General features: G+C 40.6%; 2 protein-coding genes across 3 annotated transcripts in view; both read left to right on the top strand.

Annotated features, from left to right (window-relative positions):
• ARHGEF9 (Cdc42 guanine nucleotide exchange factor 9) overlaps nucleotides 1–16,067 on the top strand; it is a 317,960-nt gene that overhangs the window by 49,875 nt on the left and 252,018 nt on the right. The window lies entirely within an intron of this gene.
• On the top strand, nucleotides 9,017–9,643 carry LOC142435008 (uncharacterized). The gene has a single exon (XM_075539606.1). The coding sequence runs from the start codon at nucleotides 9,464–9,466 to the stop codon at nucleotides 9,641–9,643; it is 180 nt and encodes a 59-aa protein (XP_075395721.1). The 5' UTR covers nucleotides 9,017–9,463.

The following is a 16,067-nucleotide window of genomic DNA, read 5'->3' as shown; positions in this document are numbered from 1 at the left end:
GGTCCTCACTGTGCTTTGGCTGCTCCAAGCAGAGATGTTGTCCTCAGGGCTTCGTGGGCCATGATAAGGTTATCTCTCTCTCTCTCTCTCTCTCTCTCTCTCTCTCTCTCTCTCTCTCTCTCTCTCTCTCTCTCTCTCTCACCCTTTTAGTTCTTTCCCGTGTAGCCTGGACAGACCCACCTCTCAGGGAGACCTTAAAAAAAAAAGCCCTTTACAATTTTCAAAGAGGACATCATCAAGGATCACTGAGAAGACTCATTGGTGTCTGTTTCTCCTCTAATTCTTTGTTGTTTTGAGTGCTGTTATCATTGAAATAAGTTCTGAGTTGTGTTGTTCTGAAGTTTGCTTTCAGGTTTGGGTGATATTGTTGTTAATTATCTCTCCATAGTTATCCCATAATATTTTTTGTAATGCCAGAATCTTGGTGGCATACTGGTCATGAGTTGTTCTGACATCTGCAAAGTCAGCAGTTTAAAACCGCCAGCTGCTTCATGGGAGAAAGACAGGGTTTTCTACTCCTATAAAAAGTTACAGTCTCAGAAAACCTCAGGGACACTTCTACTCTGTCCTATAGGGTCACCATGAGTTGGCATTGATTTCATGGTAGTGAGTTTGAGTTTAATAAGAAAGAATAGGTATCATGGACATATATTTCATGAGGAAAAGGAGAGGAAGAGAGCAGAAGGAGTGGGACAGAAGAAAAATGTACACAACTAATCAGACAAAAGAGGATATACATATACAAAATACACATATATTTATGTATATGGATGTTTAGAAGAAGTAGAATTAAAGAAGAAAAGAGAGAAGGGTGGAAAAGAGAAAAGGGGGATAACACAAAGAAAGAAAACTATGGATAAAGAATAAAGAAGCAGAGAAGAGAAAAAAATAAAAGATGGGGCAGAGAGAGTGTGTGTGTGTGTGTGTATGCAGAGTTCTGTTACTATGGGCAACATAAACTTGGGTGGGTATGTGCTCTCAGGGGAAGGAAAAAATTTTAAACTGGGTTAGAAAATAAAATAAATTCTTTCGGATGAGTATGCTCAGATTTGTGGTGGTGTTTGGTGTGCCTGTGTCTTCCTGGGAGATGCATGTATCAGCAGGGCTTGTAAGGGGTAACACAAGAAAAATAATTCCACTCTTAGATACTGTTGTTGAGTCTGATCTGACTCATGACAATTCCAAGAATAGTAGAATCAAACATTTCCCAGTCCCACACCATCCTCAAAACCATTGTTATGTTTAAGCCCACTGTTTCAGCCATGGTGTCAGTCTATCTCCCTGAAAATCCTCCTCTTTTTCACTTATGTCTGTGTTCCCAAGTATGATGGCCTTCTCTACAGACTGGACTTTCTTGATAGCATGCCTTGACTTTTAAGGAGTATTCTTTTTTTAAAAAACTTTTTATTAGGGGCTCATACAACTCTTATCACAATCCATACATATACATACATCAATTGCATAAAGCACATCTGTACATACTTTGCCCTAATCATTTTCTCTTTTTTCCTTTTCTTTTTTTACATTTTATTAGGGGCTCATACAACTCTTATCACAATCCATTAATATACATACATCAATTGTGTAAAACACATCCGCACATTCCCTGCCCCAATCATTCCCAAAGCATTTGCTCTCCATTTAAGCCCTTTGCATCAGGTCCTCTTTTCCCCCCCTCCCTCCCCGCTCCCCCCTCCCTCATGTGCCCTTGGTAATTTATACATTGTTATTTTGGCATATCTTGCCCTATCCGAAGTCTCCCTTTCCCCCCTTCTCTGCCATCCATCTCCCAGGGAGGAGGTCACATGTGGATCCTTGTAATCAGTTCCCCCTTTCCAACCCACTCACCCTCCACTCTCCCAGCATCGCCCCTCACACCCTTGGTCCTGAAGGTATCACAAACCCTGGATTCCCTGTGCCTCCAGCTCCCATATGCACCAGTGTACAACCTCTGCCCTATCCAGTCCTGCAAGGTAGAATTCGGATCATGGTAGTTGGGGGGAGGAAGCATCCAGGATCTGAGGGAAAGCTGTGTTCTTCATCGGTACTACCTCACACCCTGACTGACCCATCTCCTCTCCTAAACCCCTCTATAAGGGTATCTCCAGTGGCCGACACTTGGGCCTTGGCTCTCCACTCTGCACTTCCCCCTTCATTCAATATGGTGTGTGTATATATATATATATATATATATATATATATATATACACACACACACACATGTACACATACATATATCTTCTTTTTTTTGCATGATGCCTTATATCTGGTCCCTTTGGCACCTCGTGATCGCACTGGCTGGTGTGCTTCTTCCATGTGGGCTTTTTTTTCGCTTCTGAGCTAGATGGCCACTTGTTCACCTTCAAGCCTTTAAAAGCCCAGACACTATCTCTTTTGATAGCCGGGCACAATCAGCTTTCTTTGCCACATTTCTTATGCACCCATTTGTTTAAGGAGTATTCTGTATGAACTTATTCCAATACAGATTTATCTTTCTAGCGGTCAACAGTAGCAACACTATATAATTCAAATGCATGCATTCTTCTTCACTCTTTATTATTCATTGTCCAGTTTTCACATGCATATGAGACAGTTAAAACACCATAGCTTGTATGAGGCATATCTCAGTCCTCGAAGTGACATATTTGCTTTTCAAAACTTTAAATAAGTCTTATGCAGATCTACACAATACATTGTTTCTTATCTTCACTACTGCTTCCATGTGCACTGAATGTAGATTCAAGTAAAATGATACCTTGACACCTTCAATCTTTTCCATGTTGATCAAAATTTGGTTGTTATGGGGGGGAGGGGTTAGAGAGGGGGGATGTCCAGTTCTAAGCATTTTAATTTTCTTCATGTGTAATCCATAGTGAAGGTTCTAGTCTTTGATTTCAGCTTCAGTTTTAATTTGTGTAAGAACAATTGGTTTACTTTTTCAAAGTTGGCTCCATGGCCTCATCTTGATGACGATGTTGAGCTTCTTTATCATCTCTTTAAATGGATGTAGTGAAATTGATTTTTGTGTATGCCATCCAGTAAAGTTCATGTGCACAGTCGCCATTTGTGTTGTTGAAAAGAAAAACGGGGCCTGCAATGAATAAGTCATTAGTCTTTCAAAATTCTTCCTTTCAATCTCTACATGATTTCTATAACCAGGGCCACATTTTCCAACTGCTGACCCTTCATTGTCTCCAACTTTTGTGTTCCAATCCGAAGTATTTATCAATGTATCTTGATTTCATGTGTGATCAATTCCAGACTGCAAAAGTTAGTAAATATTTCCAATTTCAGCCAGGGCTTGGTGCCCCAACAGACTGGACTGGAAAACACTCCTAAAGGTTAACAGTCCTTGAACTAATCACAAGTGTTTCTTTCTTGCGTTTTGTATTTTTTTTCTGTCATTGGTTTTTTGTTGTTGTTGTTTTGTTGTATATTGTTGCTTGGTTTTTCTCTGTCTTGTTTTTGTGCATGTTATTGTCTCTGGAGGTCTGTCTAAAGAAGATAGGCTGGGTGAGAAATCTGGAGGAGAAAACAACAGGAACGACAGTTCCAGGGGACATGGGAGAGGTCGGAGGTGGCGACAAAGGTAGTGGTGTTAGCAAACCCAGGGACAAGAGAACAACTAGTGATCAAAATTGGTGATGAGGAGGGTGTAGGAGGCCTGGTAGGGCATGATCAAGGGTAATGTAGCCAACAGGAATTACTGAAACCCAAATGAAGACTGAGCATGTTAGTGGGACAAGAGGAAAGTCTAAGGAAATAGAGGAAAGAGATAGGAGGTAAAGGGCATTTATAGAGGTCTAAATAAAGGCATGTACACATGTAAATATATTTATATATGAGGATGGGGAAATAGATCTATGTGCATATATTTATAGGTGTAGTATTAAGGTAACAGAAGGACTTTGGGCCTCCACTCAAGTACTCCTTTCATGCAAGAATACTTTCTTCTATTAAATTGGCATTCTATGATGCTCATCTTCCTGACACAATGGCTGAAGACAAAGCGGGTGAATAAGAAATGTGGCAAAGAAAGCTGATGGTGCCTGGCTATCAAAAGATATAGCATCTGGAGTCTTAAAAGCTTGAAGGTAAACAAGCGGCCATCTAGCTCAGAAGCAACAAAACCCACATGGAAGAAGCACACCAGCCTGTGCGATCATGAGGTGTTGAAGGGATAAGGTAGCAGACATCATCAGAACAAAATATCATATCATTGTGAATGAGGTGGGGGGAGTGCGGAGTGGAGACCCAAAGCCCATTTGTAGGCCACTGGACATCCCCTTACAGAAGGGTGTTGGGGAGGAGATGAGCCAATCAGGGTGTAATGTAACAACGACGAAACACACAACTTTCCTCTCGTTCTTAAATGCTTCCCCCCCCCCACATACTATCATGATCCCAATTCTACCATACAAATCTGGCTAGACCAGAGAATGTACACTGGTACAGATAGGAACTGGAAACACAGGGAATCCAGGTTGATGATACCTTCAGGACCAGTGTTGTGAGTGGCGATACTGGGAGGGTGGGTTGGAAAGGAGGGACTGATTATAAGGATCTACATATAGCCTCTTCCCTGGGGAACGGAAAACAGAAAAGTGGGTGAATGGAGATGTCGGACAGGGCAAGATATGACAAAATAATAATTTATAAATTATTAAGGGTTCATGAGGGAGGGGGAGTGACGAGGGAGGGAAAAATGACGAGCTGATGCCAGGGGCTTAGGTTGAGAGCAAATGTTTTGAGAATGATGAGGACAATGAATATACAAATGTGCACTACACAATTGATGTATGTATGGATTGTGATAAGAGTTGTATGAGCCCCTAATAAAATGATGTATAAATATTTCCAATTTCTTCATCTATAGTATTGGTTGTTGATGCTAAAATTTCAATAATAATCACATAAGCTGGTCTTCCTTTTAGGCATATGGTTGTTCAACGATCACTGGCAGCACAGTGCTTCAGGATAGCTCTTGAGATGGTTTTCTTGATGATTAATGTAATATCACTCCTCTCTACTTTGCCACACCTGTTATAGTAGGCCATATGATTGTCCAATTCAGAATGGCTTATTACAGTCCTTTTGTAAGATTTCATTTTACTTGGATCCACAAAAATTGTGAAAATGGTGCAGAATCTCACAGAGCTTCATTCTTTTATACACGAGGACTCTAGGAGTTGGAGTCTACTCAATGGTACCTAAAACAACCCCAATGCTCAAGATAGCTATTTTTATGTGTTCCACTTCATTTTTGACAACTTCCAACTGCCCTAGATTCACACTCTGCGCAGTTCTATTGTATATTTGCAGCTATTTCTTCTCAGTCTGAGTCATGCCACATCAGCAATTCAAGATCCTAAAACCCTTGCTCCATCCACACCATTAAAGTCAACTTATTTTTGAGGAAACAGATGTTCTCCAGTTATATTTTGAATGTTTTCTAAACTGAGGGTCTCAACTGCCAGCACAATATCAGACAATGATCTTAGGTATATGCTCCCAACATTTGAAAGCAGAAACTCAAGCAGTTTCAATTAATACACCAATATTAATTGCACCACATTCACAGTCACTAAAAGGTGAAAACAAATTAAATGCCCATCAACAGATGACTTGATAAAGGGATAGTTGGTTCTGTATGTTTATGTTGGAAAGATCTAATAGAAGCCAGAAAACACGATGAGAAAATGGAGAAAAGGGGAAAGAGATAGGTAAGTTGGGGTAAGTTATAGAAAGAAATAATAATAATAAAGGACCATCTGAATATATCAGGAGGTTCATTAAAGGGACAAGCTACTTTAAGAGGAATAATAAGAAGTAATAGATATCATGAAAATATATTTCATGAGGGAAAGGAGAGAGCAGAAGGCAATAGTGGATGGAGAAAAGTATAAGCAAATAATCAGACCAGAAGATGAGGGATATATATATAATTAAAGTACATATAGTTAAAGCATATATATATATATGTATATATATGCACTCACATATAGTTAAAGAAGAAAAGGAGGAGGGAAGAAGCCAAGAGAAGAAAGACAAGAAGAAAAAAGTAAATGTAGAGACTAGAGAAGGGGAAAAAAAGACAGGCGAGTGGCATAGGTATATGAGTGTGGAGTTCTTTTGCAATGACATCAGGAATGTGTTCAGACCTGAGCTCTCGGGGGTGGGGTATATTTTTAGGAACACAAACAGAAACATGATTTGGGTGGGTGTGCCTGTGTATGTCTAGGAAGTGCATATATGCACAAGGGGACAGGGTTATATGGAAATAAGAGGGGGAAATTATATATATATATATATATATATATATATATATATATATATATATATATATATATATATATATATATATATATATATATATATGAAAATAAAGTCACAGTTAGGATGGAAATTTACGATCCTTTGATGTGTATATATGTTTGCCACATGGCAGGATTCTGGTGGTGGGCTTGATGATGGGGGACACCTGAGAATGGAGAGCAAAAGAAGAGGATTGCTTGAGTAATGGGGATGTCTTTACTAAACTGCCCACAGGTCTGATATCCATGCAAGGGCCCCCAGTTATTGAACAGGTAAGAGGTTTGGTTTGGTGGGTTGGATCAGGGTCAGCGTTGTTTATGAGGGCAGGTGGAGGGCACAGAAGCAACTCGGGCTGCTAATCAATGGTGATAGGGAGTCTGTAACAGTCAGCAGACATTGCTGATCTTCAACTTGAAGAACTGTGGATACTTAGCTTTTAAGCTGTTTTTCTGGCTTCTATAGAGTGAGTGCAGGACTTCCTGGTGGGACCTCTCTGATAGTTGCTGAGATTTTCCTGGCAGCTATAATCCCTGAATTTCTTGTTGTTGTTGTTTGTTTGTTTTGTCTCTTAATATCTATGTTTCACCTGAATCAAGTGCTCTTTCTTCTTGCTATTAATTTACTGAAGAACTGGGCTGTTTTTGTACAGTCTGTAACTTAACACGTTCTCTGTCCTCTGTGTGTTCTATAAATGATAGTTTGTTTGATCTAGAAACTCATATATGAGGTTTTTGTTGTCACTTGTTTTGGCAAGGATCAGTCATAGGGAGTGCCGTAAGTCAAAACTTTTAAAATGAGAAATTCTTTGGGATATCTTTTGGACCAAGTACCAGGTTGCTTATAACCTGAAGAATCTCGTTAAGGGGGATGAATTTCCTAACCGTGAAGATTCCTAGAGAATGGAAAGCAATTCTCATTTCTCTTAAGTTTCTGGTATGTTAATTGCTTCCAAACTTAATTTTCCAATTCATGGTTAAGCCAGTTTCTTGACCTTCTCCATCAATAGCTTGTCAGTCACATAGTCCTAGTATGTAAGAGCAAAGAAAACAGAGATCTATACTGGTGTGATTTCCAAAGGTCTTGGTTACAGAAGGTCCAGAATTCTGCTGAAATTGTATGCATGTTTATGAGGCATGGGTTTAGAACTTTCACGGAATTCTTAGGTGGGTCTGAGTCCATGGGAGGATCCAAGGCAAGAGAAAGGAAAGGAATTTTCCAAAATTTGGAAAAAATATCTGGCCTCTAGTCTAGGACTTTCCCCTAGTTCATCAGACAAACTCACAAACAGAGAGATGAGCAGTGATTGCAGGTGGCTCAGGAGCAGCTTTTCCATGGCAAATGTTTAACCCTTAGCTGGCTTTTCTTCGTAGACCCAGAATCCTGGAGTTGTGTACACTACATCCTGGAGTTGTGCTCATCGTCTGAAAAAAAAAAACCTATTTAAGAAAGGAAATCTGACAGAAAGCCAAATTTGATTGAGTTTTGAATAATGCTTAGTTTGTCTATGTCCACAGCACGGGTTTCTTTACTTTTGATGGATAATTTCTTGAGTTACATAAGGTGCCTGCGCTACATCTTGGCTAGGGCTCCCAGTAGAGCGGCACCCATGGTCAAAGTCCTCTCTACCTTTGCTGTTCTTGTTAGTTGACCTCTAGTAAGTTCTCTTCGGAGCATGTGCAGAGTAAAACTGTTCCGTAAAATTTACTTTCTGTTGTGAATTAGAGGAAGGCTTACAGAGTACAGTTTTCCATTCCAGAATTTTGTTTCATCACATTGTTTGTTATCCTGACAATGTAACATCACTTATCTTATTTCTTTCCTTTGTTTCTTGTTTCCGATTTCTTCTGAACTTAGGCCTTTCTGGTTAATGCTTCCCTTTTTATTTCCAATGGTTGACTATTCCAAGGCGTGTGCACCTTCCTCGTGTTATTTTCCTCCTCATAGACCTGTCTATTGAACTAAGGTTCTACTGAGCCTGAGAGAAAAATGTGAAACAACACTCAGAATCATAAAAAAAAGACCAGGTTTACTGGTTGGATAGACTGGTGGAACCCCAGAGACTGGTCCTTAGTCACCTTTCAGGTCTGGAAATTAACTTTATAGGATTCAAGGCTCTGACCTTTTGGATGCAGATCACCAGGCCTGTCTTCAGATGTGCTTGTAGGCAGGTTTGAACCTCTAACCTTTCACCTAGGACTTAATCCTTTATGCCACATTATCCCCATTCCTTTCTCTCTTCTCATCTTTTCTCCTGCACTTTTCCCCTTCCTTTTTCATGTCTCATCACCCATCTCACCTGTTTTCTCTCTTTCCCATCCTTTCTTTCTCACAGACCATCACTTCTGTCCTCTCTCCCTCTCATGCCCTTCTGTCTCTGCGCCTTTTTGCCTGCCCTTTCCCTCTTACCCTCCCCCTTTCTCAACCACCTACAACAAGCTCTCTGCCCCCCACGCAGAACTGGCCTCCTAGACTCCTGATGGCTTGGAGAGAGAGGGCTTTGCTCTGAGAGACGTAGGTCTTCCGATTGGTTGCTCAGCTTGCATGCCAAGTCTAAGTCCCACCTCTGCTGAACGGATGCGTCAAATTGGCACCTGCGATTGGCCAATGGGGCCGTCAGAGGCTAGCCCTGCCCTTCACGCCGGCGTCTACAGTGGATCTGCGAATAAAAACAGAGTCTGTGGGTTGGAAGGGAAGTGGGGGTGAGCAGGGCGTTGCTTTAGCAAGCAGCTGGCATCCACAGCCCTCCGAAGAGAGAGCGAACAAGCGGAAGGAGCTTAAGAGAGCAAGCGAACTAGTGGGAATAGGGGAGACCGAGACTGACCGTTAGCCAGGCAGACGGACGGACAAACGCCAGGACAGACTGAGCAGGCGCCGGAGAACCTCCCACGGGTTCCCTCCCGCCTTTCCCTTTGAAAGCCAGGATTTTGCTTTTTCTGTGGCGCCTGAGAGAGAATGCTGGACTCTGCCGACTTCAGCGCAAGCTAAGATTTCTCAGTCAGGGAAGAAAAACCGGCCCAATTTTGGGGGGGGCGGGAATCAAGCGCCCCAGCCCCCACTCCCCTCCCCCTCCCCCAGCAAACTCGGGCTCCAAACCCTGCCCTTCCCTAATTATCCGACTTCCTCCTCTCCTTTTTAGCATGGTGGCTGTATGGACAGTCTGACAGAACAGAGACTGACATCTCCCAATCTGCCAGCCCCCCACCTGGAACACTACAGTGTTCTGCATTGCACCATGACCCTGGATGTGCAAACTGTCGTTGTTTTTGCCGTGATTGTAGTCCTCCTGCTTATCAATGTCATACTAATGTTTTTCCTGGGAACCCGCTGAATGGAGTCCAGCCACCTAATCGGTTTTGAACTCTTGCTTTGAATTCCATCCCTAGAGCCACCAAAGGGTGGGGGTGTGGTGGGGGGCGGCAAGAGAAATAAGACAGAGACAGGGAAAGAGAGGGAGAAAGCAAGCTATTTTACTCAGGGGGGAAAACGTTATGAGCTTCAACATGGCCTCGCTCTGATATGTATGACGTTGGTATAATTATCTCTCCCTAAATCTTTTATCATGTCTTGTCTAAGTATGCCTGTGAATGTAGTTGCATATTACTTGAGTGAAAATTTTGATAGAGAAATGCTTTGTGTGTGTGTGTGTGTTGTGCAATCTCCATCTGTGTGATGTTCTTAAATAGTGGCTTTGCTGTTTGTTGTGTTTTGTCAACTCGTTTTCTTGGAAACTACCCCTTTAAACTCCCAACAGAAATTTTCATTTAAATTTATTTCTTGCCATTAAGTGTGCATTTGGGTGTATTTTAATACTGGGGGATTTATGGAAGAGCATGACTAAATTTTGGCTTTGCAGATGCCTAGAAGGAAAAAAAATCGATGCAAGAAGATGGATTTAAAGAAAAACAATTCTTTAGTCTTTAATGAGAACTGAAAATCTGAGAAGTGATGAGGTGGGATGGAAATGCACTGAACTGGCCTTTGGTGACTGTCTTTGAATTTCACTTGATGTCCAAGTTCCTTTTTCAAATTTGTAAAGAAGCCACCATGAAACATGAAAAGCCAATTTATTTGGAATAATGAAGTATGGCATAAATGTGTCCTCCGGACTTTATGAACTGACAGGAGAGGACATTGACAAAGGGTGTTTGGACTACATTTTCTAAATTGTGCTCCTGGTTCTGAATTTGGGGTTTTCTGTCTCAGTACCAACTCCAAACAAACAACCAAAAGATGGCTCTTTACTCATTTGGGGATAATAGTACTTGAATGAATATGGCTTTTCTGGAATAGTCTCATTTGCAATGATTTTCTTGAATAGAACGTGATCGTGCTTCTAAACAACGGTGGGTTTTTGTTTGTTTGTTTGTTTGTTTGTTTTGCTTCTTTGTCTGTTAAGATTAGAAGTCATTCTAATTAAAACATTTCCAGAACAGAATGAAAGTATGTATTATGCTAAGTTGGGAGTTTTGAGAATCATAAACATGTCAATATGGTGTTAGATAAGAGCTTGGGAAAATATATGAACTGGAAGCATGTCATTCAATTCTGAGACATGTTTGCTTTTCTTTATCAGTAGAAGTAATAATTGCTATTGCTGTTGCCAATGTTGTTATTTTTCTATTTCTGTTTTCACTGGAAAAGATCTTGGCATAGTCACAAAAAAAATTGCTTCTGACACCAATGACATGATCCTTTTACTTCCCCTCATATTTCTCATTCCATTGCTGACCTAGCTTGATATAGTGCCATTTCTGGTCCATGTAGCAATGATGTGGGTGCACACATCCATAGACATACTCCCTCTACAACAATGTGGGTGGTTGCTCATGTACAATATGCTATTAAATTTCCCGTGCCCTAGGCTCCATCTCCTTGGAAATGATTGTAAAGGGAGAGAGGCTGTGAGGGGCTCTCTTGGAATTGTATAACTCACTGGTTTTCAGAACCCAGAGAATATAGCTTCCTGGTCTCTGACCAGGTTTTCAACCTCAAAATGTACTTTCCTTGATTCTGTGTGGGTAAGAGGCGGAGGTTTTTGGGTCCCCTCCCCACCACCACTCCAATGGTAGGTACCATGAGGTAAGTGTGATCTGGGAAGTTTGCTGACAATGACCTTTTATGGAGGCTTCCTGAGTGGAAACAAGAACTAGTGTGTATTTGTTTAATAGAAAATCTAATAATTTTTCTGCTTTACTTCTGGTGATTATTATTTAAAATAAGCTTATATCAAGACTGGTCACTTGGTTTCAAGACAATATTGGAGAGTGTGAAACACTTTATTCTGGGTAGCTGTGGATTCACTTTTCTCCATTTAGCAACTGTTTGACACTAGGTAATTTTTTTCTTCCTTAGTTGGTCTGGAATTCCCTGTAAAATTGGCATTTTTGGATGGTTGGATTGGGTGATCTCCAAATTCTGTGATTTTTAGGTGCCCACAGGTACTTGAAAGGATTCCTGGTAGTGCTATGGTTTAGGCATTGGGCTACTAACCACACTGTTGGTGGTTCAGACTCAGCAGCTGCTCTGCACAAGAGAGATGATAAAGGCAGGAAGATTTACAGCCCTGGAAACCCTATGTAGAGTCTCTATAAGTAAGAATCTGGGGGATATAAGTACTTGAAGTCAGAGAATGATGAGCTGGAAAGACAAAGAGTAAATGAAAAGTTAATGAAGGGATAATGAGAGGTGCTTTCTGGAGATACTAAGGTTTAATTAAGGGATTTTTTTTTTTGCTTTTGCTAATGTGATAAAGAAACTGGGGATTCAACCATAGAATGCTTACTCCCCACCCTTTTCCTCCTAATCTGAGTTGGAGTCCCTAAGGCTCATTTTTGACCAAGAATCCCTGGGAGTAGTAAATGATTAATGCTCTTGGCTGGTAACCTAAAGGTTGGAGGTTCCAGTCTATCCAGAGGAACCTCATAAAAAAGGCCTGGTTATCTACTTTTGGTAAAAAAAAAAAATCAGCCATTGAAAACCCTATGGAGCACAGTCCTGCTCTGACACATGTGAGGTTGTCATGAGTTGGAAATGACTCCACAGCAACTGATTAAATGTCGCTAAATGTCATAGCCTTCCCTTCTGGGAGTATGACAGATCCTTAGCAGAAATTCTTTGGGTATGTGACTATAGGATATATGACAGTATGCCTGTGGGTGTGTGTAAATGCCTTGTGTGTGTGTTAAGGGATGTGCCGCCTGATTTTGGATGGGGGTGGGGAAGCGGTGGTTATAAGAACAAGGAAAGACAACAGGATATGAATTTCATGGTTTTTAAAGCCTTCCTAGTGCCAGCACCTGGTAGTAGGACAGATGACATTCCAGTTTCTCTCTATATTCCCTCCAACTAGAGGCGTAGTTTGAGTGATTCCTTCCATCAATAATTTAGCTTGTGACATGGGTTAACACTTGTCACGTGATCACATTGCTAGGCAAACGTTGCTAGTTTGATGGCGGGCCACCCCAGAGCAGTCAGAAGGAGTTTTAGGGAGCAGGAAACAAAAAGTGACGGTGTCTTTTTACTTCTATGAATTCTAACATCTTGGCATTCCTGCTTCAGATAGGTGAGGGTACATAAAGCTGGAAAAGAGCAGGAGAATACGAGAACGGCTCCCTAACGGAGCGGAATCCTCTGAGATTTCATTTGCCGTTCATTCCTTTTTCTCCTGTCTCATCGTTTTCTTCCATTTTCCTCTCTCCCTTGACTCCTCCCAACCCAGCATCAAGTGGGGGATAAGTAAGGAGAACAAGACTCTTTTTTCTGGTCTATTCTAAGTTTTCCCAGAAGAATTCCTCATTCACTTCCTTCTCACCTTTGGACAGAAGAAACACTTTTGCTTCCATGAAGGGTAAAATTTCATCTCAGGGCTTTTGACCAAAGCTTTCTACTAAGGAATTCAAGAAAATACCCTCGGGTGATATCCTAGCGATGGTTGTGTGTCTCTGAACTCTTACCGAGTTCCTCAGTCCACCGTTTTAAGACCCAGGCATCATGCCCTCTAGAGATGTTTTGGGGAATGGGACAAGGGAAAAAGATCCCCATTGTTTGCAGATGCCTAGAAAATATGTCTACATCAGGAATACAGATCCTAGCTTCCTTTTAGCCGTGAGACCTGGGTCTCTGGTTTTCCAGGAATCTCTAATCAAAGTTTAGCTAATTCCAGTATCTGCCTGTGGTATTTCCTGCTGTCTTTGGGTGGACTATCTCATTCATTGGACTTCCTGGGCATTGAAATACGAAGTAGAAAGAGTAGTGCTTGTAGGGAAGAGAAGGCCGAAGAACCAATTGTAATGGCAATATTATTAATACCTTCTTAGTGCACGGACCTATGAAATTGAAAAATTAAATTCACATCCTTTCTAGCTTGAGCATCACATCAGTTTTTTATTCTCATTTGTATAGATAAAGGGGTTAAAGGTCTCATAGACTGTTGGGAAAGGAGTGGGCTTGCCTTTCAAAACAGAGAAGCAAGAGAGTCAGGGTCCTAGGGATTGAGAATTTGAATAGGGTCATATGGGGATGGAGGTAAGCGAGTCACTCCTAAAATAATAATAGCCATTTGAGCTAATCAAAGGTGATTTTTAAAAATACCTTTTGTTTGCATAGCACTTTTACACATAATTATTTATTAGATGTTGTCCATTCTGTCTTGAATATACAGCACATGGCTCCTGTTAGTCTTATGAAAACTCACCATTTGGGATCATTCTAGGAGCCTATGTGAATGGAATGCCTGAAATACAGAATGTTTTGAAGAAACTGTTGTTATTGTACAATGGTAACACACTCACTCACTCACTGCCATCAAGTAGATGCCGACTCATGGTGATTCCATAGGACCAGGTAGAATTATGCTTGTGAATTTCCAGACTACAACTCTTTACCAGAGTAGAAAGCCTTATCCAGTGGTACTCCTTCTATTTGCCTTTAGTTCATTAAAAACATGCTGTCCAGGATAGAGGATGCTGCTCCAAATGCACCTTAGCAGGACTATGTGCAAAGGAATTTGGATCTGTCTGTGAAATGTCTAATAACACAGACTTCAACTTATTCGAAGCACTTGTGGAACAATAATATCACTTAGGACATTTTAAAATAACCAAAACAGGTCTCAACTCAGAGATTCTGATGAAATTGTCTTAGGATAGGACAGTTTCAATTTTTAATTTAAAGCTTCCAGAAATGATTAAAATGTAAGGGCCACTGTATTATCTTGTATTAAGAAATTTTGTTTTCAGTGAACATTTCTTTGGTAATTTAGGTTCTCATTCAACAATTTCTATACAAATTATTCAGTGTACATTGGTTAAATTCTTTACAATTTAAGAACATTCTCATTATTTCTGTTCTGGTCATTCTGTTTCCATCCATCTATTTTCCTTTCTTTGTCCCCTTAGAGATTCTCATATTTATAAGAAAGCAATTGTTGACATTTTGTCTTATGTAAGTGAGGTTTTTTAATAGGAGCACAGTATTCATGAGTGATATTCATTATTTTTATGATCCAGTCTGTTACTTTGCTAGAATATGGCTCTGGGGTCATTTCACATCATGGATCGAAAAGTATCTCATGATAGTAGTCTTAGGGAATCCTTAGTCTCAACCAGTCCAATTGACTAGTTCTTATTTTTAATTTTAAGAAGTTTAGCTTCTATTCCACCTTTCCCCCCATTCGTTCAGGGTGCTTCTATTGTGCCTTTGATTAAGATGGATGGTATTGGTAACTGGGGATTATCTATTTCTTCTAGGCTCAAGGTACAGAATTAACTAAGGTTTCTAGGTACCACTTTCCTGTTCCTTTCTGGAAAAATCGAGACATCAGGGATATAGCTTTAAAAATGAATATATTTGATTAGTAAAGGATTCAGGAAACTCTTTGCACAAGTGTCTTCATTGACTTACTGAACTGTTTCCATTAACCCAGTGGTTCTCGGCCCTGCTGAACATTAGACTCTCCGGGGGAGTTAATAAGAATAACAACTATTCTTTGAATACCTGAGGGCAAACTGATTGAGTTGATCATCAATATTTTTTAAAAACCTACCTGCCTGGGGTGAATGGAATGTTCAGCCAGGAATGAGAATCACTTCTCTGGAATGGCTCACAAGAAATGTCAGGTCAGTCTGAGTTTTATGAGCCTGTGCTATACACACAGGAATAGCCAAACTTCGCAGATGGCGAGGGTTTATTCTAGGATTGTGGGGGCTTTGACAAGTTCTAGGGGCTTGTGCCAACTCAAAAAGAGACTCAACTCCTTTGTATGTACTCTGGGGACCTGTTCGGATTTTTAAAAATCAGTTGTGAGCTTCAGAGAAAAAGAGAAAATATATAATTCCTGTTCATTTGACATTATGCTCATTTGCTGGGTGACCTTGAATATATTACTGCGCCCTCTGAAAAGGGATGTTTTCCTTTGAAAAATGAGGGTAGGTGTATTATATGACCTCAGCTATTTCTCCCCCTTTAATATATTGCTTACTTTGAGACTAATTATAATGATAAAAAAGATTAAGAATATCACTATGTAATGTTACCAGGTGATCTGGAGTTCCAGTTCGCAGGTGTGTTAGTCTGAGTTGACTAGCGAAACAAATCCAGAGACACTCAAAGGTGTCTTTATATCAAAGAGCAATTTTGTGTTGAGAAAACATCCCAGCCCAGTCCAGATCAAGTCCATAAATCCGATATTAGTCCATATGCCCAATACTAGTCTGTAATTTCCTCTCAGACTCACACAGCACATGCAATGATGC

Source organism: Tenrec ecaudatus, chromosome X (assembly GCF_050624435.1).
Source record: "Tenrec ecaudatus isolate mTenEca1 chromosome X, mTenEca1.hap1, whole genome shotgun sequence".
Taxonomy (NCBI): Eukaryota; Metazoa; Chordata; class Mammalia; order Afrosoricida; family Tenrecidae; genus Tenrec; species Tenrec ecaudatus.
This window is presented reverse-complemented; position numbering and strand designations above follow the sequence as displayed.